At 43.3% G+C, this 27,352-nt stretch overlaps 4 protein-coding genes across 5 annotated transcripts in view; 1 reads left to right on the forward strand and 3 right to left on the reverse strand.

Annotated features, from left to right (window-relative positions):
• LOC126567447 (RNA cytidine acetyltransferase) overlaps positions 1-27,352 on the forward strand; it is a 617,063-nt gene that overhangs the window by 137,378 nt on the left and 452,333 nt on the right. The window lies entirely within an intron of this gene.
• LOC126556486 (dmX-like protein 2) lies at positions 133-17,622 on the reverse strand. 2 transcript variants are annotated; one of them, XM_050211749.1, is made up of 18 exons: positions 17,353-17,622; positions 15,725-15,942; positions 15,494-15,639; positions 15,210-15,413; positions 10,448-14,832; positions 9,373-9,459; positions 7,717-7,842; positions 4,004-7,640; positions 3,823-3,939; positions 2,980-3,553; positions 2,807-2,906; positions 1,958-2,041; positions 1,116-1,385; positions 955-1,024; positions 793-867; positions 586-719; positions 416-499; positions 133-333 (listed from the first exon to the last, which is right to left on the reverse strand). In XM_050211749.1, exons 1-18 carry the CDS (start codon positions 17,437-17,439, stop codon positions 133-135), a joined length of 10,599 nt encoding a protein of 3,532 aa, XP_050067706.1. In that variant the 5' UTR covers positions 17,440-17,622. The 2 variants fall into 2 exon arrangements, with proteins under 2 accessions (XP_050067706.1, XP_050067707.1); XM_050211750.1 differs by lacking the exon at positions 1,958-2,041.
• LOC126556433 (uncharacterized) lies at positions 19,999-22,592 on the reverse strand. Its single transcript, XM_050211697.1, has 3 exons — positions 22,419-22,592; positions 22,300-22,321; positions 19,999-20,214 (listed from the first exon to the last, which is right to left on the reverse strand). The coding sequence occupies exons 1-3, from the start codon at positions 22,584-22,586 to the stop codon at positions 20,048-20,050; spliced, it is 357 nt and encodes a 118-aa protein (XP_050067654.1). The 5' UTR covers positions 22,587-22,592; the 3' UTR covers positions 19,999-20,047.
• LOC126556373 (general odorant-binding protein lush-like) lies at positions 21,181-22,009 on the reverse strand. The gene is made up of 5 exons (XM_050211638.1): positions 21,885-22,009; positions 21,737-21,812; positions 21,562-21,656; positions 21,372-21,486; positions 21,181-21,286 (listed from the first exon to the last, which is right to left on the reverse strand). The coding sequence occupies exons 1-5, from the start codon at positions 21,948-21,950 to the stop codon at positions 21,198-21,200; spliced, it is 441 nt and encodes a 146-aa protein (XP_050067595.1). The 5' UTR covers positions 21,951-22,009; the 3' UTR covers positions 21,181-21,197.

Consider the following 27,352-nt stretch of genomic DNA (forward strand, 5'->3'; position numbering starts at 1 on the left):
CTCTTAAAGTTTGTCTGTTTTCCTGTTTTCCGGTTTCCTTTACTCGTTACGTGCGCCCCCCCCCCCCGCTAATGGCGCGAGTGTGTCTCTTTGAAAACTGTAGTGTCGGAGAGGAATTTAAATTAACCGCGCTTAATACAGCGAATGAACAACGGGTTCACGATCAGGCAGCTGTCGCACTTTCATCGAACCATCGGCACCGCACGAAAACAGACGCCCTCCTTGATCGATTTGCAGCTGGGTAACGCCCTGACCAATGTGCTTGAAAAAGCTGCTCCGGGCATGCTCGCCCATGAAGCTGTACAGCTGGGTATGAACTGACAGACCCCAAACCTTTGTTTTTTGTAACGTACGACGAAATTGTTTAAAATGGTTTTAGTACTTTAAATTGAAGAAATTAAATATGTTACATTACCTTAATATCACCATCAGCCGAGCCAGTTACAAATTGTTCTTCGTTCGGATCGATCGCCAAACATTTGATAGGATGTTCATGTGCCTGCAAGCAAAACAAAAATATAAGTATGTTAGATTTTGGTTTCAAATTGAAAGAATGGGTTCAACAAATTGACTTTCTATTCTTACCTGGAACCGATGTCTTAGGATCCGCTGGCGAACATCGAATATGCTGACATCACCTTTCTTACCAGCCGAAATCAGTAGCTGGTGCTGTGGAGCATATGCTAGACTAGATGCACCTTGATCATGGCATGTAAAGGCTATAATATTTAATAATGGAGTAAATATTAACTTGTTAATAAACGAATCTAATTTGAACAATCCAACACTTACCAGCTACCAGAGCTTTCTTTTGTGGTAAAAGTGTATCCCAAATAGCTACGTTTTTGCTTTCCGAGCTGTGACCAGCTGTAGAACAAGATGGTGTAAATAACGCAATTTAAAATATATTCGCTCTATAAATCATTTTGTAGAAAAATTAAACTAAAAACATACCCGTTGCCACCAAACTGCACGACCCAAGAAACACGAAATCGGTGATTCCCTTATTATGGCATTGATACGTCTTTATGCGCGTGTTTGTGTTCAGAGAAGAGAAATGAATGAATTATTATACTAAAATTCTACTTATCCTTTTACATGTCCATTACACTTACGAAGAATGGTCGATTGCTTTGGCTTGCGAGGCCCACTTGCCAGAGGCTCAGGTTGCCATCACCATCGGCAATGCCAAATTTGTTACCATGCTGCGAAAACCGACAGCGCGTCACTTTGGCAAACGTTCCCGGTGAGCGCGGTGTGCAGACAACTTGCTGGTGGCCCCACTCCCACATCTGTACCGAGCCGTCCTGTCCGCCAGTAAGGTACAGTGGCATCAGCGGATGTGCACTCATACGTTTAATATTATCGACTTTATGTTTCAGCACCTTTGAGTTGGAGATTTGGAAGGAGTGGCAAAAGAGAAATAATGGATATTAACATTCTTTCATACGTAAAGTATTTTATGCAAATTATACATGACGAGTACGTGCAGATTACGAAACGAGAATATACAACAATTGATAGCAAAACAAAAACACATTTTCATTTTATTTGCTCATAACGTACGGAATTGATAGAATCTTATTTTTACATGTAAACCAATGATAATCTTGCCCAAGTATAAAAAACCATACAGAATGTAAGTGTTATGCATGAATTATGCTCGTGAAGACAAAAAAAAATCTGTTGAATAATGTTCTACACAAATCAATAAAAAATATTCGATTTTTAATCGATCGACAAAAAAACATAAAGCAATATTCACGTAAATAATTGACAAACACGAAGCTAATTCAACAATGTAAAGCAACAATAAACAAACCATGTGCGAGAATGATAACAAATCGACGTGCGGAAAGGGATACTTAAAGAAACGAACAGTAACGAATAGGAATAACTGTCGATATAAGGGCAAATGCTAGACTAAATATGTTTATACTCGAGAAAAAGAATGTACCGGTTTCAGTAAGTGTTTGGAACGATCGATAACCAGCTTGCAGAACCTTGGACACTGGCTACCGGGGAATGTAGCTCCTTTGATCTGCACATGTATTTCACAATGCGACCAACGGGTCATATTAGTGTTGCAGTGCGATGCGTTTTTCGAGTAAATCGTTTAGTGTGACACATTTTCCCAATGAATGATTTTGTTTTTTTCATTTCACGATAGATATATTTGACCGATAGAAAGACATGTAAATGGGATAAATTCGTGGAAAAGCAGAACGAAGAAAGAAGAGAGAAAATGTGAATATTGGAGTTTTAAATGACTTTTTGTTTTGTAATGTGGCATATTCCGAAACGAAAGATACATTTTGAAGAAAAATAAAATAAAAGCGCTTTCACTTCAAGATACAGTTCAAAGGTGAAAAGATAACTAATTGATCTCACAATTGAATTACATATTTTTTAAGTTAAAATAGCATCACATAGTCCACAATGCTGGTGGGTCTGCAAAGCATTTATTAACTTGCTCATTCTAATATTAAAATGCAAGAAAAGTTGGTTAAAAGTATTTTATGTTGCAAATCGACTTAAATGAAGAGAAAACATATTTTTTGGTAAAATTAGTGGTTTAGAGCAGGACGAAAAACAGAAAGCAATTGTTATCCACAAACGCCCACGTATTATGCAATTATTTGTACATGTTCGCAATTATTTAGTTGTTGTTTCATATCAAAGTATTTGCTTTAAACGCGCACAAACATACACACAAGCACTGTAACGACAGTGATTTGCACAGTGGTACAGTGAACCTTAGATCAATTTAAAATAAAAAAAAAACCGTCGCCAGATTAATACATACCACTGAAGCTCCACGTCCTGATTGTCCTGCAATTCCAGGTTGGGGACTCGATGGTGCACCATAGTTTTGTGCACTGCTGATGTTTTGGTTAAGCAGGTGTCTAAAATAGATCATACAAAGGTACGTTATTACAACACATTTTAAACTTCTTCGGTAAGTTTTTGGCAGCTTACTTATCCGTTGATGTTTGAATGACGAGAAAACTGCTCGATGCAAGTGATTCAATATCCTTGGACAGATTCATAATGTCCATCTCACACTCGTCCTCCATCCAGTTGGGTGACTCCAGCAGCAGTGAAATATCCATTTCCTGCACCTCTCTAGGTGTGGCAAGCGCGAGCAGGCCAGGATTTACCATGTTCAGACAGAATGCCGATATCTGTTCTTGGTCCTTGTGTATTATTCGTACCGGTTCTGGAATGTTTTGATGCGGCTGGTGGTGATGAGCACCAGCTACGCTGCCATTGTTTTCATGGCCAACAGGTGTGCCGGCATCATTGATCGATGCGGAAGCCGATCCAGCACACAAGGTAGATTCGAAGGCCGCACTTGCAGGCGATTTTTTCTTGCCAAAAACGGCACGAATGAAAATTTCCTGTACGGATTCGATACGCACCAGATAGTTCCACAGCCGTCTAGCCGGTGCTGATGCGGATAAGCAAGGGCTGAATGGCGTATTGGAACGTTCTAGTAGCGATCGATACTTGTGTATAGCAGGACCTTTCGCTTCGGACTCAATGAAACACCCTAGAAAACAAAAAGGATAAACATGTATTGTCAAATTTATTTGGGGACAACTAAAACCCTCTCATAAAAGTCGTTGCCCTGAAGTTTTGTGCTCTGTCAAAAATTGTTGCCTTCCAGTCAAAAATTCCTGACTTAGAGGCAAAATTTCGCGGCAACGATTGTATTAGTAACATTACATAGAGGTGTTAGAAATTTAGTTCTCCCGGTCCGGACACCGTGCCAAACTCCATACTTGTACTCCTCAGTAATTATCAGACTAAGTGACATACCTGGAATGTAATCTACTGAAGCGGGACCACGATTTTCCAGCTCCTCTTTTAGCAGGTCTTGCCATGATGATAGTGTTCGGAGTATCCCATGCACCAATGGACTGCTGACCGGAAGTTCTAAAACGTCAAAAAAAAGTTAGTTACAAAAAAGTTTTTGTGCCTTACCCTTCAAGATGCCTACCTTGCATTTCAATGCCCGCTATAGCAATAAATGATTGCAATTGATTCTGTGCCACGCGTATCAAAGCATAACGCATAATACACCAAGAGTAAGAGTTGGGATTAGAGTGTTCGGTATTCTCAAGGCGATGCTTTCTGACGGCGGCCGATACTTGCGAAGCTTTCGGGTCGTTGTTTAGCGGATCGTTAAACACATCCTCATCCTCGTCCTCATCGTCAAGATCGGACACTGCCGAATCAGCCGAATCATACTCTTCTTCGTCCGCACCCAGTCCCTTCGGGATCGGTTTCGTCAGGAAGTACGACACCATGGACATTTCTGGTGGAACGAACTGTTCCCGGTAGGTTGGTTTGTCCTCCTTCATGTTTGACGCACCCTGCGGGCCAGCAAACGGTCCGAGCAGTTTCATGTTTAACTTTACACGGTGCTTCGTCAACGATGTTACCGCTCCCCAAACGCTACCTTCCGCACCGGTTGCAGTTTCACCTCCCGCAGCCTCCAACGTTTCCTGCTGTATTTGTGCCTGTACCGCTTGGGCTGTTTGTGCATGCGACGTAGCCTTGCGCAACAACTTCTTTACACCACCGCCGAACAACGTCGACCAGGAGCTGTCGGAGAAGTTTTGCCCGGCTAGACGATACAGAATATGGCTGTCGCAAGTGGTCAAGGCGTACACGAACAGCGCCATATAGCCCGCCACGAACGATTCGCACAGCAGCACATTTAGCCGGGGTGTATCTTCGTCCTTTTCCCGTGCCAACAGTGCGCGGAGGTTCGTTACACCAGGCCATTTGGAGGGTGGCGTACTGACGGCCAACGGTTCATCGGTCGAGTACTTGCGGCGTCGCTGATGAGCGGCCGCGTTAGCCATCAAGTGCGTACTCTGACAGCTTGCGTTCAGCTTTGCTATCGTCTCCATGCCGGGACTGTGGCATCCTTGGCTACCACCGTCGATGGATGAGGACGATTGCTTTACGCTGAAAGTGTCCGAATCGCACAATGATTGATAGATGCAGGCCGAAAGCGCGACAGCAAGATCACGCAGGACGAAGATACCACTCGGGAACGTGTACGCCCGGTTCATGTGCGGCGGCGTACGCATGTTAACCATCGTCTGGAGCATATCGTGCGTGTGCGATTGTAGATAGCGCAATGGGTCGGCGATTACTGTTTTATTGCCGGCAACACAAGCACTTAGCAGTGGCAAAGTAGTTGGGAACGGTAACGGACTCAGCAACTGTTGTTGAGTTTTCTCTTGTTGCAACTCTTGCAACAGTAGCACCAACTCCATACGCACTGAAGCCAAACCACCGCCACTAGCGCCGTGCAGTGAGCAGTAGCTTAACAATGTTCGAAGTAGCGTTTCGTTGGCCTTCAGCCATCTTTTACGTCTTGCTGCTCTTTGGACCTTTGCTTCGAAATCTTGCTTTTCCTGAATGAGGATCTCGTGCAATGTAGGTTTATCGTGCGGGAATTTATTCGCTAACACGGGTGTATCGCGATCCATTCCAGTTTCTGCCGTCGTTGTATCCTCGATGGCTGTATTCTCCGAGTCACCTGTGCTGTAATTGCACAACTGTTTCAACGCTTCCACCTCACGCTCCAACCATACGTATAGTTGATATCGTAACTGACCGCCGTCAACTTCGAAACCGGTCGCAAGCGTCGATAACTCCTCCATCAGAATCTTCAAACAGGCAATAAACTTTAACTGCTGCGCCATTATGTCTAGACTTCCGCCATTAGCCGAGCCTTCGTCTTCTAGCGCCATTTCAGTATCCTTACTGAGCGGAAGGCTTTCAGGTTCCGCTTTTTTCTTAATCTGTATACCTCCATCATCATCACTGCTTTCCTCTTCACCTGCCGCTTCTCCGTCATCTTCCCAGACAATCTTAAACTCATCTTCACCGCCATTAGCTTGAGAAGAAACCGGAGCGCCCCAGTCCATCGCGGTACTGTTACCTAAGCTGCTACCCCAATCGAACGATGCAGCTGTCTCCCTGCCACTGTTTTGACTGCTCCATTCTAAAGTACCCGTTGCGATGAGCGTACTCTGTTCCTGCACCTTTACATCCGGTCCACTGGCTGGACTTTGCGCGTTGCTCGTCTCCTGATCGATGACCTTCGTCGGCAGCTTACTCAACACCTCCAACGCTAATGCTGGACAGCCGGCTTTGAAGTGTGCATGGGCAGTGGTAAAGTAAAGCTGCCGCTCGAGCGGTGTTATAGAATCTTCCAGCTGTATCTGTTTGTCCGTCGCTAGCCCACCGGATGCTGTGCTAGTATCAGCAGCACCGTAACTGAATCCAGCAATTACGACCTGTGCCCGCTTCTTGTCCTGCGCCGATGAGGCAATGTGCTGCCTTATGAGCAATGGGTGTGTGCGCAAGTACACGTAAAAATTGAACACGTTCGGGTTTGTTGAGTGACCAGCATCGTGATGGGATGCATTACCAAGAGCGGCACTTTCGTCATCAAACAGTGGATGCATGCTACCGATCTGGCTGTCGAGCAGTGTGCTCAAACTACCGGTGTAGTCTTTCAAAATCCACAGCGCCATTGAGCGCAGGAATGGATCCGGATGCGCACGGCTAAGGTCCTGATTTTCACCATTTTTATCGCAACCCAACACCTCTTCGAACAACAGCTTTTTGAAGCTCGGTGGCGTTGGATCGTGTTCGCCTTCATACAATCTTGTAATCACTAGCGCCAGCTGCAAATCTTCCAACTTTGTCAAACAAACTTCCAGCGCGTCGTTGAGTGAATTTGCCAGGAGAAAGAATGCAACGGCATGCTCAAATCGCTGCTTCCCCAGCAACGCAAACGCATTCTTTAAGGCCGCCTTTCGCCAACGATCCTCGGAGAAATTGTTTGCAAAGAACTGTGTCATCTTTTCGTCCTTTTTCGATCGGAAAAGTCCCCAAACGACCGATTTTTTCTTCATCGCCATGTAGTAAATAGCGGCATCGAGTGGATCCTGATTCGCCTGGAATGAAGCCTTCGCGAGACGTTCGATGCATTGACGAAGCAAGTTGTTGTTGCGCAGCCACCATCCCACACCAAGTTCCTTCAGCACGTGCCACTTAGGTTGTCCCTTCACGTACGATGGTATCAGATTAAGCAGCTCTTCCTCACTTTCAGAGTGAAAGGCCCACACAATATTGGACGTACCGACGCCCTGCTTCTGGAACGAATGGCGTTGCGAAATCGGTAAGCAGCGCAGTAAATAGTTGTAGTGTTTCATTGCCAGCAAAAACCGTAGTCCACAGTCGTCCAGTGAATCAGTTGATACATTTTCCGTATTAGGAACGCCGGTCAAGTTTTCCTTTGCTATCGCCGTTTTGGCTGCATCGATTGCAAACCGTTCCGCAAAATCGATATTGCACGTTGACACCGTGTCAGCTAATGCAAGCAAATGCATCTGATCTAAGGATGACAGTCCGGGTAGATGGGTGTGGGTTAACAGACGCGACAGTAGCTGCCCTTGCCGGGGACCAAAATGCGAAAGGTAATGTTTTTCCGGAAGCGAGGATCGTCGATCTGTGTGTCGGTTCATGTCACCACCTCCGCTCTCATCGTCCAACAAATCATCCAACGATTCGTCCGCCGTGTTACTTTCGAACAGTTCATTATAATCCTAAAACATTAAGGTGAAGGAAGGGTGAATTTTCTCCTAAGGGATGCAATTTGAATGTGGGTAGGGCAGGGCGTACCTTAACTTCATCATTTTGCTGCAAATTGCTGCTAGTCGATTCCTTATCTGCAGCCAGCAGAGTCCACAATGGTAGAGGAGGAATGGATGTGATCTCCGCATAGTCAAGCGTAAGCTCTTCTGGAATCTGTTTCAGTTTATAAACAGTTGTAATTATAATTGTGTGTTACTACAGACAAATAAAATACTTTTCAGAACTTTTTTTACGTGAATCGTGTAAAGTGATACGAATACTTTATATCGTGCTGCTTTTTAGAACGGTACATCTACTAAAAATTGTTGGGTTTTTATTTATGTTCTACATTAACGAGATAGGGGAACTTATTGCAACCATTGTATTCTACTATGGATTGCTAAAACATTAATGACACAATTGGATGGAAATATGAGATCTAGATTCATCCCAGAAAGCATAAGTTTTTAATACAAATACGTATATATTATTTTCAAATCAATTATCCAAACAAACGGCAGGTGAATACACTACCAATTATAAGATAGATGAAATAGGATTCATAGACCACACAGAAAAAAAAAATACATAGAGTTAGGTAAGGTTAAAACCCAAGACAATAGATTAATTGATGATTGCTAACTCAAATGATAGAAACGCAAATTTTGCATACCATTCATGTTTACGTCAGTTGAACATATCTTTACTATGGATAATAATGAACATTACAGTTTAACATTTATTGAAAATTGCAGTTCCATAGGGTAGGCGAGATTAATAACGTATGCATTAAAAAATGCGACAAAAATCAGCCGATGCCACCTGGTGGTCGGACCACCGATAAGTTTTCAATGTAAACTAGCTGACTACATAGTGTCAAAATTTGAGAGCTTTATCTGTTAATTTACTATCAATAATCAACATGTATGATCGAAGTCAGGGATGAATTCATTATATTGGCGAACTTTTAAACGAAAAAAGGGAAAATAAACAATTTTTTGACACTTATGGCTTATGTGCCGGCAAAAGACCGCAAGAAGACGAGGCAAAGACTGGATTTTTTTTCATTAAATTAATCCATGTTTATATTATATTTATTTTTTGTCGTTTAATTGTACCATACATCTGAAAAAGTCGCTTTTTAATGCATACGTTAGAGCAAATGAGAGGCGAATGTAGTCCCAGATACTCTAAGCCTCTACAAATAAACGAAAAAAAAACTGTTCTTGCTTACACTTTCAACGTAATATTCAAGACAAAGAAACATTTATTATTGGAGAAAAGCCTTTGAAAGTCGTGATCCTGTTGTAGGAAGTACTTGCGAAATAAGGTATTCATTTGCTTTTGGTTTAAGTTTGACAAGTATAGACATCCACAAACATCTTTACATTACGATAAAAACTGCCATTTCTGAAACGGGACTCTTTGTTCCTAAACAAAATATAGACAGACGCAAAATGTCTGCAAAAGCTAAGAATACATTCGGTTGGAAAAGGAAAACATCCCAAAGTACGTATAGGGCTTAAAGAGTACCATACCACAGGTTGGAGAGAAAAGTATATATGTATATCAAAAGCACCACATGTAGATAAACTAAAACCATCCGTATTACATAAAAATAGTAAGAAACATATTCAACCTGAGCAGCCGAAAAAGTAGAAAAGTGAAAGAGTAAAGAGTGTTAAAATAATGAACAAACCGCACCTGTGTCGTCGATCCTCTTGGTTCAAGAGGACTAACGGTGCCTGCCGGACAGCTAATGGAAAGAGTGCGAGTTCTAGACCAACCACGCTGGAAACACACATATAAAACAAATAAAGAAAAGATAATGGAAACATGTGAAATGTGATAGAGTATAAAGGAGGATAGGAAGCGAGTTCGTGCGATGGAAAAATGAACATATGCGCATAAGGAACGGTGTAGGAGTGTAGAAGAAACGCAAAATATTGATGATGTGAGCAGGTGCTTGCAGTTTATATATAGTCTCGCTAAAATATCAAACAATAAACTAAGAAAGACCAACATCTACCATCTCAAGTTGCGTGAACGATCGATCGATCAATCCATGCCAGTGAGAAGAAGCTGTGGTTGCAGATAGTAATGTATATGAAGCACGATAATTGGTGCAAATGGCCCAAAGAAGTAAATGTATTTTAGCGATGGTCTCAACTAATTCTGCCTGCTACTTATATTATCTATCGTGAGCTTCTTGATCGAACGAAATGATGATGATAAAATGTTGCGCGCAACTAGAAGATTAGCAACACAAGGTAAATATTAGCGACATACAACAAACACAAACACACGCACGCACGCTGTTTCGTCGGTGAGTGCCAAGAATCTGTCAAGTGCCACTGCTTCACTGTTATCGCGGAGCAGTGAGTATGGTGTATACGACTTGGCACTTGCCGCCAGTGCCAGTGTGCCGATAATGTGATGTAATTGGGACGTTTGAACTAGTGATGGGTTAATCCACATTTTCCCGGAGTCCCATTACTCCGAGATATTCCGGAATTTACACAGGATTAATCCGGAGTTTGCTTCGGAGTAATGCTGAGTGTTCTCCGGAGTAATCCGGAGTGTTTACTCCCTAGTCGGAGTAGGAGTAATTACTTCTGAGCAAACTCTGGATTATACCGGAGTAAACTCCAGTTTTGACCCGTCAGAATCGGAGTGAATTCAATAATCCACTCCGAAGTTCCAACCACTAGTTTGGACATTGGACCGAGGATGCGTTTTTTGTGTTTGCGAATATAACTAACAGTCGGGTCAAACATACCTGACGGTTGAGACTTTCTTCGTCTCCGCCACAACCGCGCACAGTATACGAACCACTGATGCAACGGACGAGATGCGCCAGAATCGCTTTAACCCATCGTATTTTACCCGAGTTCAGCAGTTCCATCAACTGCTTTGGATGATACTGAGGAAGTACCGGGCACGCAATGCGTGAAGCTTCGAACAATCCATAATCGGTCATATAATCGTGCTGGCCGGGTGCTGGCTGCTGATCGGCCGCGGCCGAAGCCGCCACGGATCCAATCTGACCGGTGCTGGCGGCCCCGAGCGTTTTCTTTTTCTTCGCGTCTGCCGTCGAAAGCATCTGATTTAGATTGATGGAGCTAACGCGCGATAGTACCGGCATGGAGGATACATTTGCCAGCCGGCGTTGACTGCTGTCCTGTGCCATCGAGCGAAGATCCTCATCCTTTAAGTTGCGCGTATCGTACATATCGTCAATGTCGAGCTGATGATTCACGTTGTACAAGCTGTTGCTTTGAGGTTTCCACTGTGAGTAGACATGCATCTCGGAGTCCATTCCCGCCACGAATATGCCGTCCCGTACCCAGGAGATCTGCATCGGTAGTGGCGGAAGTCCGTCAGCGGTCGTAAGTTCGATTTGGCGCAGCTTCATCCACCGAATTTCGTCATTAAAATGTGGTTGTGCTAGCGAACTAGCTTTACGCAGCAGTGGACGGTTCGTTGATTGCGATTCCTTCATCGCTTTCATATTGGATTGGGCCAAATCACTGCACACCGGTGTGAACAGAAGAATCTTACTTCCCACCGCAACGGTAAGAATGTGCGAACCATCCTCCTTCGACACCCAGTCCAACTGTACCAGATGCTTCTGCGTGATCGGACACGTATTGCCATGCTCGGTGATGCTCTTGCGCAGTGATTGTAGGGTGCTGAAGCTCGGCACAGCCAACAAGCCCGTTCCTGGTTTAACGAGAGCCTCAGGTGTTACATCACCATTCACAGACCGTGGTGACCGTGCGTCGTCATGCGAGAGCGTGTGCAACACTTGATTCAGTCGTTGCTTTTTCTGAAGAGTCCGCGTATCGTACAGATAGCTTAAATCCAAGTTGTGGTCCGCCTGTATGCGTGGCAGATGGATGTTTTTCAGATGTATCGTATCTTCTAGCACCCATTCACTACCACCAGTCGACTCGCACTCGTAAATGGCGACACTCAAGTTGACGAAGCGTGACTCGGGATCGCTGCTCTTGGTAGGTCGCGTAAAGGACTTGCCGTACTTGTACGCGCATGCAATTCGTCCAGAATATGCCGCACTAATATGCAACAGCTGTCCATTTACATCAATTGTCGATTCTTGGTCCTTGCGGATCATTTCCCACTCGCACCACTCGTACCTAGGAACTTGATTGGGGCCATCATCATCGCCATTTTTGTTTTCTTTACGCTGGATATTTTTACACTTCCAAAAGCGCACAGTTGAATCGGAACATGCCGTTACGATTATGTATGGTGCAAAACAGGCCGGATAGATCGAGGAAGAGCTCAGATGTCCAGCGGCTGGTGCAGCATGAATAACGTCAACTCCGTCCGGAAGTGGTAGTTCCTGGGTACAAACTTTGGTTGTGGAAATGTTGACGTGCGAAGCATGATCCAGCGGTGTTCGAGTGTGTCCCGCACTCTTGGGTATATCATCCGGCACTACCGATGGACGGTGAAGATTTTCCGGATCGTCTAAATCCTGCACCAGGTTACTATCGGGTACGTACATCATACTGCTGCTCATCTCGTCGGAGGCCGCGGGCTGCGAAGCAATTACAATACGCCACATGTGCAACGTTGTGCCATTTTGGGTACGTTCCAACACGACCAGATAGAAGGGTTGTTCAAATTGCGCGTTTCGCTGCAGATCAACCATCGCTCCCATTCCACCGTCCATCAGCCCAATAGTAGGTTTTAGGTCGGGATTTAAAACATCCGCATCGATACTGGAGCTGGCGGGATGTGCGGTGCCGGAAACTCCGAACAGATCAACCATTGGCTCTGTTCGCTCACCCGTGATCAGTTGTTCCTGGAACACGTGCAGGAACTGTGTATTTTGCCAATCGTGGGTAGCATCGTCGATCGCATCCAGTTGAATTATGCACCCGGGCCGGGCGGTGGATTGTTGAGACACAATCTTTATTTTATCGTGCAGTATCGGTGGTAACATTCCCGCATTCTCCGACGATTCAGTGGACAACGACATCAACGAGTCCATTCGGCGGCATCGCCGCTCCGAACTTGATATCTCAGCCAAAAGTGTACGTGCATCGATAACTGCCTGATACACCCGCAAACATTCACCATCGCTGGCAACGAAGCAGGCCGATGGTGAGTTGCTTAGATTGCCAAGCGTCGTACTAGGAAGTAGGGTCGGTATCCAAGCAACGTTGCTGAATGCAGAAATTTCCGGCGAATTAATGCGTGCCAACTCGCTGACTCCACCCGATTGGGACAGTGGTCCAACTGCATCCACACGCCACAATATGAGCTCCGAGCAAAATCCTGACGGAGCACAAACATCCTTGGAGCGATGCATTCCCAACGAACGATTTTCGCCGCCACTAGCGGCCTGTGTAGTATCACCGGTCACCGGAATGTCCGGTATGTTGTGATGGGATGTTGTCAGCAGCAGTGGTAGTACCGGATGGCACGTAATATCGTTCACACGGAACCGATGCCCGGAAGCACGTGATGCGTGCCCAATACTGAGCACTTGGGAAAATTTGCTTCGATCGGCAAATGTTAACTGCCACAAATTAAGCGTTCCATTTGAATGCTTCGTTACCATGGAGATGGTGGGTGAGGGTGGTGCAGTTAAAATATCGGCCTGCTCCAGTGGTGCTCCGCCATCCGCCCCTGTATGATCCATGTTGGAAGTAGCACGATTCCCGCCCGATTCACCACCATGATCTTCCATTTCCGCATTACTCGCCTGCTCAGCATTATCTTCTTCGTTCGCTTCGTTCTCCTCCATTACGCTGGGCAGCGAAGTAACACAATCGCTAACGACATCCAGCTGTCCAGTATTGTTTTGACCGCCGGCGGTACAAGATGATTTAGGACCGCGCATAATCATATCCCGGAATCCGAGATTTCCGCCAGTATTGTAGAGCGCAACGGTGGTTGACATTGACATTGCATCGCCGAGCGGGAAAGCGGATGGGATGCGTGTCGAAAAGGAAACTTGCGCCTGACGGTAGGATCCCGGATGATATTCATCTAACCACTCTACCACCCAGATCAGATAGCTACCGTCAATTGGATGAATCGAAAAAAGGAGATCCGGACTGTGTTGCCAGTCGCGTAGCAAACAGTCAATCTTCATGTCCAACGAATCGGTGACGTGCAAGTTCCCATCATTCGCCAAAGAATTGATGGACGTCGTGTTAGATAGAGAATGATGGCTCGGCAATCCGACATGTGATCCCGCTCCAATCGAATGCGATCGATGTTGCGAGTGTAACGGTGGATGTTCCTCACTGCTATTACTATCCTCCTGCGAAAGTGTACTCCTTAGCTGTCCTTTACGATGGTGCTCTATGTTGATGGTACCTTCCTCCATTACCAAACTTCCACCCGGCTCGTTCGCACCAACACCTCCACCACCCTCGCTATTGTTACCGGAGCCATTTTGAAGTTCCTCCTTTTCGATCACTTTGCGCGTCATTTCTTGCAGGATGCCTTCGGCTTGCAACGTAAAGTGCATCTCCTTGTTGTTCAGCCAGTGCAGTATAAAGTTGGGCTGCGTTGAAGGATCGGTCGTGTGCATCGACGGTACCAACGGTATATCCGTCTCGGCGTTAATCGACGCAGCAAGATGAAAGTGAAGTCCAGACCGCATCCCAGTACCATGGTAACCGTACGAATGGAAATCATGCACGCTATAAGTCGACGGTAGCGTTGGAATCGGTGCATTACCGAACCCGGCACTCGCTCCTGGCCCACCAAAGCCTGGTCCCATGCCATTCAATCCATTTGCACCTCCTGTGCCGCTATGTTTCGCGTGCCGACGAATGTGAAAGCATGTTTTCATGTGCTTCAAGCGTTGCATGAACCTATGCTTGTGGCGATGGGTACGAAACTTTGGGTTCTGGGATGCCAACGGATCAAACTGATTCATGTTAACCAATCCATCTTCCGGTAGCACAGTTTCGACCCATATTCTACAGATGTTGTCCAGGCACGATGTTACCAGCATGTTTGACACGGAACCCTTTGGCATGTACTTGCTCGTCTTGCGCCACGACAGATGGGTAACGGCACGTGGATGGGCAACGTACACGAATCCATAGCTAATTTCCGGCGCGCCAAAAAAGCTTTGCGATTGTGATTGATCGAAACTTTTATTTGGGAACAAAGCTGGAAAGAAATAGATTAAGATAGTTAACAACGTTCAACAACAAAATATAGATCTGCTTAGGCTGGAAGCACTGCTTGGTACTAGTTTGTTCAATCACGAAACCTGTCGAACTATTGGCCCAGCATATTGGACGAAAGTGCACTAACGATGCGCGAATATTTTGATTTTTTTTAAATATCCATCTAAATGTGCCCAAAATTCGTATTAGACTAATGAACTTTGGTGTTTATCATAAGAAATAATCAAAAGAATTTTTCTTTTATGAGTTTTTTTTCATAATTGTGTTTGTTTTGCTAACCTGCCGAGCACTGGCACAATTACCTTACAATATTTTACGACCGAGCAATGACTCCAGCCTTAAAAAAAGAGTACTCACTGTATTTGTTCTCGTACCACACCTTCACCAAACGGTCGCTTTTGCCAGAGGTTGCAAACAATGTTCCATCCGGGCTAAACGCCATATGATGTACCGGTGCTGCGGTGTGACACTTCCAAACGCAATCCCAGGAGCAGCTATCGGATTCCTCCTCACCGGTCGGCGTTTTTGGATCCCGTTCACCTCCGATTTCAAACTTAACCGCTGAAAGCATAGCGAAATAGGAACAATATAGGAGCTTTGCAATGGAAATGTTTAATTTTTTCCTTGGTTCGTTCACATACAGCTTGGCTCGTCCTCATCCTGCTTGGATAATCGTTCGTGCCATAGCTGCAGCACCGTGCCACCTGTCAGTAGCCTCGTGCCCTCCAGGTTCCACGAGAGCGAACTGATATGTGACGATGCCTGCAGGCTGCCCGTTTGGACCCATCTGGAAACAAGTGATAAGATGCGTTCAGTCTGCTTGCCAAATGATAGACAATGCCCCTCCCCCGATTGTCGCTCGCTAAACTTACTTGTATTCCAATCCATGCGTTGACGCCCTTTCCGTGTGGATTAGTGGCGTTGGTTCGAAGATGCATACCTTGTCCTCGTACGCGGCCGCTATCTTTCCCGTATCGGTACTGGCATCGAGCGCCGAGATGCGAATGTAATTGTGTACCGCGCCGGGTATGATTTGGACACGCTCAAAGTTGCTCGCAAGCACTACGATGTTACATCCAGCTGCGTATGCCTAAGGAGGGATTCAGGTGAAATGGTGAGCAATATTAGGCCAAACTATGGAGGGCAATATTAGACCAAACTATGCTGTCGATTCCGGAGTAATTTCTGTGCCACCTCCGAATTCTCTCAAAAAAAGAGTTTTTGTTCTGTAACACTCCCAACAAAAAGTTCCGGAGTTACTACGGAGCATACACCTGATTGTCTTGGAGTCCAGAAATAATGAGGATTTACCCATCACTAAAGTGAACCTAATGTGGGGTAGTGTGAACCAAGCCAAACCGAGGAAGTCAATAGAATGGGGGAAACCGAACGAAAGATGGATTTTATTTTTCCCGCGGTGCAAAGTGACAGAACAAACAGCTCCAAAGAATAGATGGTAACGAGATGAATAAACAAAAAAAACGGAACATGTCCTCGCCATACAGACGGCAATCATATGCCGTGGCTTATCAAAACGAACTTCAACTTAACACAAACATTGCATATCGCGCGATATCAACACAAACAATGATTCACGTGCGGAGAATGCGTTTGTCTTCCTGTTCGTAATTTTGGGCAAAAAAATACAAGTTTTAACATTTTGCCAATAAACCACGTAAAGTTAGTTTCAAAAAAAAACAAAAAACAAATAAAAAAACGAATATTCACTGTAATCAAAAGATTGATATCATATGGAGATAATTGCACCGTTCGCCTTCTATCCACTGCTGACCACCACCCCCTCCTAATGTTGATCGTTGTTGTTTCGCGTAAAGTGGTCTCACATGAAGTATGTGCGCGTGTGCGTGCGTATATCGATGAGAACATATATATTGGGAGAGAGCGTTCACAACTGAGAGAGTGAAAAATTATCAGTCAAGTGACTATCAAACGTCACCGTTTTTCCATTTTTCGATTTGTTCCACCTCTTTCACCCGAAAGAATGGGTATATTTTGGCAATGAATCAACATTTTATGATTAACCAAGTTACGACATGATGCGCCCGAGGCCCCATTTTCTCACACAATTGAATGTCCACTTTTCTTCAGGATTCCTCCCATAAACTCCTACGAAATGGGTGAAACGCAGGAATTCGCCACCATCCCGCAGAGGAATCTAGGAACGCTTTCGTCCCAAAAATTTATCATCCTAGGCATGCCGCGACAGGCACATTTACTGCTGTACATTTTGTTCGGTGAAAGCGACCACAACTCATCACCTAGATTATTTACACAATCTCACTTAATCCAGGTTGCCAACTGCAAACTCACGGCTCGTATCACATTACAACATACACACCATCCATATCGCTAGGCTGTGGAGGGTCTCTATAAAACGCACGAGTCCTTCGTGCTGACCATGAAAACATTCGATCATCGCGATCACGGGGTTTTTGGGGCCCTTTATGCTAATTACAACAAGACTTATGCGAGCACGTACTGTGAACGGAACTCCTTCGACGGATCCAACAGCAAAACAACGATCGCCAGCATTGCAAGCACCACTGAGAATCTGATGACAATTCATTTTGCTCTTTGGTTGGTTTTGTAACAACTGTACATAGTTTCAACTACAGATCAGACCCGTGCGGGCATGATTTGCATCACGGACACAATGTTATTAGCCCGCAAGGAACGAGCACGGTCGATTTTTCACACTACACCACTATAGCACCGAGTGTTGGGATTCTTTCTCTTCTGTGGGTTTGCGATTTTAGCTCTGAAAAAAAAAATGTAGAGCTGAGCCCAATCTGCCCCAGTATAAACGGAACAAATGACAAAATTTCGAAACTCAAACGTCATGCAGATTCGATTTCGAACTCAGGTGCTGGTCTAAAAGCAAATTGAAAAATTAAATATGACCGTTTTTAAATTTTTTATTTAAGTTCTTGACAGGTCTCGTGATTTTACAAAAATAGCTAAAATTATTGTCTCAATATGTTTTTTTTTATTTCTGTATATTTTAAGGCCTAAACCTAAAATTTCACAAAAACAATCAAAAGGTGTCATGCGAAGCGCGGACTTCTACATCCGGGGAACGATTTTTATCCGAACTCTCCGATTCCTTGACTTCGCGGTTGGCACACTCGACTGAAACGCGAGTCCAGTAGGATTGGATTGAGGATCAAAGCGACGGTAACAAAATACCTGCTTGCCCGACGCTCTGACCATGATAGAGCCCGATTCGGCAGCAGAGTATCAGTTGGACAACAATGTAAGCAGCGATATCTGAAGGCATGCAAATTGTACCTACTATTGGCTCGACAAACTCCTGCGATCCAGAAGATTCCAGTCCCTGAAGCATGGTCCTCTACGGACACGGGGTTCTGAACAGAGGATTCTGAACAATGCAAGTACCATTTTCGAGCGGTAAATAATAAGGAATATTTTACCAGTGTTTGCTAGCAGAACATGTAGAACAAGAGAATCACGAGCCAACTGAGCTATTTGTAGGAATTGATATGTTGAAGGTGTTAAAAGCAAGAAGGTTGCCGGACTCATGTCTCAACAGAATGGAAAGACGAGCACAACGAGCTCGTTGGCTGGATCAAATGAACCCGAATTTATTGCAGATCATATACCGTTTTTTCAGAAAACGGCCTGACCGACGAACAAGTTTGAGGCCTCTATCGATCGGCCACGTGCGACCAGGAGGGTATTACACCCCGTATTGCAAGTCCTCCTCTTTCGAGCGCCTTGTGCAATGCCCCTAATAGAAAGGGCTCTTATGCGGATTTGCTCCTACCCTGGATGCATCTGGTGTTATACCTGTTTAACATTAAATTCACGTTATGCAATTAAGCGTCATCAAACTAAAATTGACCAAAACCAGGTCAATGTAGTACAGCTGAACGTCGATTTATTATTATCCAATTTATTTTATACACATTTCATTATTGTTTCACTACACATACATGATTCTACTGAATTTTGTTTTGTTTCATCTTTTTCAGCAATTGCCCCATAGCACACTGTATTAACTTAATTACATAAAGCAAGTTTGAAAAGTGTTTCATTCAACTGCTCCTCTTTAACTGGAAAATATTGCTCAGAATTTTGATTGTCAATCATTTAAATTCTTGGTACAGAAAATCAAATTTAAAACTTATTCAAATTTACAACTATTGAGAAACTTTATCAAGTAATATTTGCGTAGTGGTTGTTAGAAACAATAGATTTATAAAAGCTTTTAAATAATGATACATCCTCCTATACGCAGAACCTACTGCTCAGCTACAACAAAATAAAAGGAAAAATAAGTCAAACACCGTAGTCCATAATCTCCTAAGGTTGGAATCAAAGGTACTAATGCAAAACAAACAAAAAATGTATCAAACTCATAATAATGACACAAATTCAAATTAACCGGGGACATCGAACAGCTTCTACACGATAGCTATAGTACATTGTTTTGGAATCTTTTCTCGCTAGAGGTCAAGACAAAAATTGGAATATTTGGTTGATTCAAGGAAACGGAGCATTCCAGATCACATCACAAGTAACATGTGACAGTGACATAAAACAATAATTTTCTAAAATGGTGTTAATATTGCCCACTCTGTTGAATTTCTATTACTTGCAATTTATTTTATACCGTAGTTCGTTAAAAAAGAGACGCTCTGTTGTTGAAACCTTTCATCAGAAATTGTTAAAAGTAGAATGTAGACTGTCGATTCAGTAATGTCGGAATATATCAAGGCCGGAGCTTATTTGGTGTGGAATGCAATGGTTTGGTGGGATTGTAGCTCATGTATACGTTTTGATTCGCTTTAAGAATCCATATCAAAAACGATATGGTATTGACGCTTGTAAATGGTATGTTTATACACAATTTATCAATACGGTTAGTATATTCAACAGTCACATGGCTCTTTTATATGAGCTCGTGTGTACGATCAGGTTAATAATGTACGTGTATACTTTTGAAAAGGATTAAAAAAAAAAACTTTCTCGAAATCTGACTCTGTTATTAGTTTGATTTAGTACGAATATTGCCTCACAGTGTTATTATAGATGTTATATACAAAACATCCAAACCAAAAAACATTTACAACGACGTACAATGTCACCAGCTCTTTAGGTTGCAGTAGAAATATAAGTAGGACGACAGTTAAAAGATATCAGCAGATGTTTGCTTAGTTTTTGGAGGTTGTTCCAACGTTTGCCGGTGCTGTCGCTGGCCGTTGCCCTGGAATGGTGGCGGAGTTTGTACAGTTGCAAATTGCTTCGAAAATTCGTAAAACAATCCCTCTGGTGCGTGTCACCACTCTGTGTTGTTTGATGCCGGTAAGAAGTTTGTTGCCTGTGATGTAAAGTAAAGAATTGATCAATATAATGGCTATGATATGGTTTTTTTAAAATATATTTTCAATACATAGTAACTGGCATAAATATCTCGATGTAATATTACTTATGGACCTGTTATGCCATGCCAGGCGTATTTAAATTAATTAGACTTTTTTATCGTTTAACCGGACAGTCAGTCTTCGAAAGAATCCGGACGAGATTCAATACCTATTCCTTACAGTGACAGATCCAACGATGGGAGATGAGGAGGCCGAATAGGGACCGAAAAGCCGGCACATATAAGAGGCCTCATAACAGAGGCCATGTTGGAAGCTTCGCAACAGTAGCTCCATAGCAGGGAATCGTACTAGAACCCTTGATGTTCGTGATGGGTCCACCGTAGAACGAAAGTAGCTCCACTGGTTACACGATGTCCACTTGGTGCCTTGTCTCAATTCTAATTCAAAATTATTGTCGGCAACATGTCTTCACGTCTTCATATCAATCAAGCGATCGAACGATCAAGACAAAAACGATCGATTGAAAAACTAGGTTAAAAATTGTAGCTGGCTGCAGATTAGTCAATATTAGCGAGTAAAAACATGAATAAAGCAAAATTCCCACCAACACCTTAGACTGTTCATTGAAATCGGAGGCATCTTCCGGTCTTCAATTTAGCATATCTAGTCGGATACATCCTCCGGCCTAAATCCGTTGAATGGGATAGGTGCCCGGCTTAGCAAAAATATTCTTCGACTGGAGTTAAAAAAAACTGGAGATAAACACCGAAACAACATAAGACTTATGGGTATATCTTTATTGGCTAATCCTACAAAGAGTTTTACTCCAAACCGTGTATGTTGTGCAATCTAAACATAGAGAATAGCTTTATCAAAGCACTACCGAATCAGTGTTCAAGACAGAAAATTATTAAAATCAATTCCTTTCGCATTTCCAGTGAACCAGTAACTTGATATCCGGGTTTCCTTGACGTTCGCTTCATGGGAACATAAATGTGTCGGGGCTAAAGTCAGCAGCACATTTTGCGGAAAAGTATGTCTTATCGCATGGATCCTTGTACGAAGATTCTGCAAAAGTGGCAATAACACTTATTCGTTGTTGAGCGAACCTCTCTCTCTCTCTCTATCCAATCGATCACTGCTCGATACATACGTGTGTCCTTGCAATGGCTTAATGCCTCCTTTGCCATAGTTTTCAGCTCTGGCGGGAGCATAGCTTCAATTTGGGCCATCGTTTTGGAAAAGCTGATTTCGCCTTTCTTGGTCATCTGGCAAAATTTGAAAATAAACCCCAGCAGTTGTTAGCGATACCGATGGCCATACGGGCAGGGTGGAATACTTACAGTTCCTGCCATCTGTGCTATGCACATCGTGTAGCACTTGAGCTCTTTGTCTGGATCGGCAGGAAAAACGGATTTTCTTAAACCGTGTAGCTCCGCTTTTGATTGCATAGGGCAAGAGATAAATTAGCTTTTTTTTTCAAAAACGAAACGTAAAGCACTGCTTTTCTTCACTAACCTTCTTCAATTTTGAATTTGGGAGCACATGCTGAACGCATCATGTCCATCGAGTTCGTTAACTGTTTCATAGTCATCTAAGCGTAAAACAAGTAACGGTAGTGAGTTTCTCCTTTTGATTTTTTTCGCCGATGCTGGGCAATACTTACAGCTCCATTAGCATGTTGGATCAAAAAATGAGCACAAATTGTCACCACAAATCCCACTTTGTTCATGCTACAACATGCATTGTACAAGAAGACTCGAACACAAACCAGCGTCTATCGGGCATGATTTGGACAACAAAACTTGGTCAAATCTGATGAGCATTCGCCTTTATATCGCAATCCCCGGGCTATCGGAACCAAAACGATGAGCGTGTAATAATAATGACCCGCTGTCAAAGCTAACGTAGAATCGCTGGTTAAACACTACTTCATGGAATGCGATTTCATTGCACTTAGTAATTAAACGAATACTTAGCGGTACTGCTTAGACTTTAAGTGTTATAATTGCACGTGTAGCATGGCAGCCTAACGCTTCACTTAAAGTGTACAACACTGGACAAAACAAAACATTACTCACCATTTTTAGGTCGTTCTTCCTCCTGCGTAAGAGAAGCGTTGAAGGGGAAAAAGCAGTTATCGTTAGTGGACTCTTAGAGCTTTTAAGTCCGCAGAGGTACATGCGGCATTAACGCTTACCAGTTTGCTTTGCAGTTTTATTTCCGCATTTTTTTGTGCCTCGTCCAGTACACTGTCGAGGAACAGATTCAGCTCGTTCATTTTCTCCGAATCTTGCTTGAATTCTGCTATTTTCGTATCGATATCATCATGACAGTGCTGAACGTCGAGATTCATTTCCACGCGCATTGTGACGGAATAGTTACGTACTGCTGCCCTAGTCTGGTCGAGATGAATAAAAGGCTATGTGTGTGTGTGTGTGTCTAGTGCAAGTTTTCAAACCTGTAAGTATAAATGGGTAAGAGAGAACAATAGCTATATAAGCCGGAATCGTGCTAGTTAAGGGGTTTCATTAGAAAAATGCATTGATCAATTAATGTGTTTGTTGAAGCGATATGTTGTTTGCCTAAAGCGTTAATCAATTGGTGTAAGTGTGATATGTACATCAGTAATGTATGCATGTTATTAATAATAATATTCAATTATTTGATGCAGACCACCGCTTTACGGTAAATGTATGAGGACTTGAAACTCGCCAGCAAGAACGAACAGCATCGACATGCTGTCCACCAAAAGGACCAACATCAACGTCATCCTTGAAAGCTGGCAGCAAGAAAAAGGGACGACACAAAGGCAACTTCCACGACACATCAACCAGAGCAAGGTGTAATGGCAACAAAGCTATCAACCGAGCCTACCGAGGGATAAGATGTATTCAAATGATGGGAGAAGGAAATAACTCCCATCCAACTGAATTTGCATGAATTGGTAGATATAAGCTTGCTTTTTAAAAAATCAAATTTTCTCTTTTTATCTACTATTTTCTGCTGATCAACAAAAGTGCGTGTAATCTCATAATATTTCAAGCAGTTCAAATAAGTTCTCAAATCGCATAGAAATAAAAAAAAAATTAATAAATTGTATTACATGACACAGTTGAGACAAAATAATATCGATTCGTGAAGACAGCCTTACAAAAACGGTATTTTTTCGTTTGAAAATAAATTTTGGGACAAAAGGGTCACCACTGTTTAAGTGCACACTCTTTTGGATGATTTTATTGAGGATTGAGATATAAAAAAATGTAAAATTGTTGTTCACAACCTTGGCATCTCAAATTCTTGGATTGGAATTCGCATCCCAATCGATCCGACTAGGGATCGAATTCCAGAATCTGGATGGTAGTGAAGCAGGATGGTATGTTAGGTTTTAACGGGTTAAGGTCCCAAGAAAGGTGGTGAGTAGTTAGAATGGGATTGGCAGTACCATCTATGACCGAAAGGAGCATTTTAGTCACACAAACCGCTTTAGAATACGAAGTTTTACCGATAACACACGTCAAGTACTAGCAGCTCTAGACGAGAAATTCTAAGTCCCGGATGGAGCTCTGTTCTGGTCATTATGAAACTATTTTTCGCACTGCTAGAGAAGGAATTGGTAAATTTTTTACCCCTAACATTTACTAATGAAGGTACGGCCCGGAGGTAAGGTGACAACGATGCCAGTCTTCACAGGGCAGAACCCATCCGGACCGTTCTTCCGTAGTTGAGGACTTGACTATCCAACTACGTGGTATCAACAAGCCAATCGATGGCCGACATGATCTATAGAGAAGATCGTTAAGCCAAGAAGCCAAGAATGCACTAATGAAATACCTCATATGATATTCATAATTTCATAATTTTCAGTGGTTTTTTTTACCTAGATAGCCTTTTTGCCGCGTATGAGTGGCACTCTTGAACCAATTCACGAAAAAATCATACCATTTTTAAAAACTTCGATAACACAGACACTTTTGAATTTATTTTTTCTGGGACTTATTAAAAGCGAGTATAAAAAGATAATGTAAGCATATTCAACAGGTTTGAGTAAGTTGCAGCAAGAATAGCTTAACGTGGTACACGAGGCAATTCCCTTAATAAATTAGGGAAAATAGTCCACCCATCTTATATGTAAATTATTAGTTTTATTCCGATAGAACGACCTGTCCGTTTTGCTTTAAGTATGATCGAATGTAAAAGAGAAATTCTATTTGGAACAGTTCGTTTTTAAAGCATTGTTCTCACATTTCAAAATTGTCCTTGACCTAGGATACACCATTGCTTTCGTAGCATGCGTTCATGCTTTTTGCTCATCACTTGGCTATTTCCATTCCCGGTGTGTGCCCACTGGCCATGGTAACGTGTGGATATCATGTCAGCGGCTCTCGGAAGGAGCCGAGCGAGAAATTATCTCATGTGTTCAAAGCACAAACCGGAGGCTGCAACATGGACCGGTTTCGTTATCGAGCTTCCACCTCAAGCACCGTCTGCCTGGTAAATCCAACAGATGGGTTCTCGAGCTGATTACTTTGCAATTGCAGTGCATCGTAGAGATAGCAGCAGTGCATTTGTTTTGGTTTTAAGCTTTTCTTTCGTTTTAGTTTTGCTTGCCACCATTTTTTCATTCATACAAAATTGCTGTTGCTGTCCCGTTCACGCTTCCGCTCGTATGCATTTTTAGCACGTTAAACAACGGTCGTGAGTAACAAAAAAAAAAGTGTGTGTATAGTACACGCAACACTCTCTGTTCTACACTCACACCAGCTACCTGTTCGTCTCTGTGTGTGCCTCAACTGTTCCCGCGTGAGTACGATGCACTTGATGCGCGTAGCCAACACGGGTTGCAGCAGCAGTAGCAGCAGCCGCATGTGAGAAACAGTTTATGCACAACGGTCGACCTCTGTTCCGTAAGTGCGCCCGATTATCTACCACTTTAGCTCTCCCGTGCTTGCTTATCTCTGCTATCATTCGCAAGCTGCCTCTCTCCGGTCTGGCCGGGAATGTTAAAGCTAGTTACGGGCTACGTACGGAGTGGTGGGCCCAACATCCTCGTCTAGGTTATTTTTGGTCCAATGCTCATTCAATTACAAAAATCAATTTTCTTATCTGATTGAAAATCATCGCGTGTCAGCGCTCTCACCTCTCACCTCACGAATCTGAATCGGCAGGATTGCTGGCTTCGTCAATTTAGGATTCGCTTTTTCTTTCCTGCGTCCGCACCGTTTGGGTTAAGGCCTTTATCCTTTTGCAAACTCGTGGCCGCCGATAGACAGCTACAAATGGTTAGGCCTAGTTGTTGCACCACACACTAAAACCACTCGACTGTTGTTTTCCTCGGTAAAAATACACTAGATTAACTGTACGGAAACTGCACACCGTTCAGCACTACGACTACTCGCGACGAATATTCTGGCTGACTAGCTGTGTGCTACATTTATCGCATAACCAGAACATGGGACGCTCAATTGCCACTAAACACAGATTTTTCTCTCGCTCCCATTAGCCGAGAACCACCTCTCGTCAGCTAGCGTCGCTCTCATGCATTCTCTTGCCTGGAGATGGCTGTGGAAAATGAAAACAATTGTTACTAGCCAGCGTGCGCCAGACTGTGTGTACGATTTCCACCAACCTGTGAAGGACAAAACGGGGAAATTCGATAAACAAGAAAGCTTTTTGGGTGAGAATTTTTGGATGCCATATTGAGGGGATATCCATGCGGTGTGCTTTTATAAACTTGCTGGAAAGCTCCTATCGCGCATGACATCGATACGAAACGCTTGGGAAAGCACTACAGGCATGGGAAAAAGCTTGCACAATGATTTTTACATGCTGTTCCACATCGAAATGTAGTTCGTAAAGCTATTAAGGATTTTCGATTTCGACGATGAGATGGTCACAAATATCAAGTGTCAGTTGTATTGGTCTAGTTTGAATATTTCATACTTTAACGATTATTCAAGCTGTATTCTCACCAAAATTGCCATTTACTTAAGCCCTCGTATGCTTGTAGGGATCGCTACAACGACGAGCTATACAAGCTGTACAGCGATGTAACGATCGGGCAACGAAAGAGTCTCACAGAGCTGGTTCACTTCTTCTTCTTCTTCTTCTTGGCTTAATGAACTTCTAGCACCACGTAGTTGTATAGTAAATCCTCACTACGGGTTTACGGTCCTGGTAGAATTTGACCCTCGTTCTGCCAAATGATGACCGACGCCCACCACTTTGCCACCCCTGGTCACTGGTAATATTTTTTCAGCCATTCACATGGACCGAGAAGACTTGGTAGCCCCAAATTGCAGTGGCGAATCAGTTTGAAGGCGTTTGGAATAGCTAATTGTGTTGTCGGTGTTCTATTGAGACAAGCGGCATCGAGGCCTCTGTTCATCTACTTCGGGCGGGCGGGTTGGGGTGTGGTGTTAAGGTTGGCTCTTTTTCATTCATTTTATCGTACAATTCCGATACGCTGGTATTTTCCGCTAATAAGATGATCGCATTTAGCTAGCAAAGTGTTCAAACGGTTGCAAAGATCTTCGAAATTGCACATACAAGCAGTGATAGTTGCTCCAATATCCGTTACCAACGGCAGCACCGGCTCCAACAATAACAAACATTTTGCGACCTAAACTCGTTATTGTTATAGTTGATTATGACAAACTGTTTTCCTCTCGGGCTATACAATCATAAACTTAAACTAATTTAAAACTAAAAACTATAGTAAATAGAGTAAAAACTGAGCCCGTGTCGAAGAAAAGAGCAAAGAATGAGAATAGGAGAAATATTAAAAAGTAAAAGAGGAAGAAAGTCTAGAACGGAAAGAAGATAGAGAGATGGCAAAGTTAAAATGGTTAGAAAAAAAAACCACCGAAATGACGGAAACAAAGTAATAGTGGATCGGACTAGTAGTGAACTAGTAGAGGACGAAGAGATAGTGAGGGGACATAGAAAAGAATAACAGAAAGGATGGATGGCGCATGGGAAATTCTAAGAATCAATCCAACGATAAATACAGCTTGAGCCTGAGAACGACTCGATTCCAATGAGGGAAGCTCCAAAACATGACACCGAGTTGAGAAGGGTGGTAATACAACGAGGAAGCGACCAAGAATGCTCTAATCACAATACTCGCATATT

This window comes from Anopheles maculipalpis, chromosome 2RL, assembly GCF_943734695.1.
Source record: "Anopheles maculipalpis chromosome 2RL, idAnoMacuDA_375_x, whole genome shotgun sequence".
NCBI lineage: Eukaryota > Metazoa > Arthropoda > Insecta > Diptera > Culicidae > Anopheles > Anopheles maculipalpis.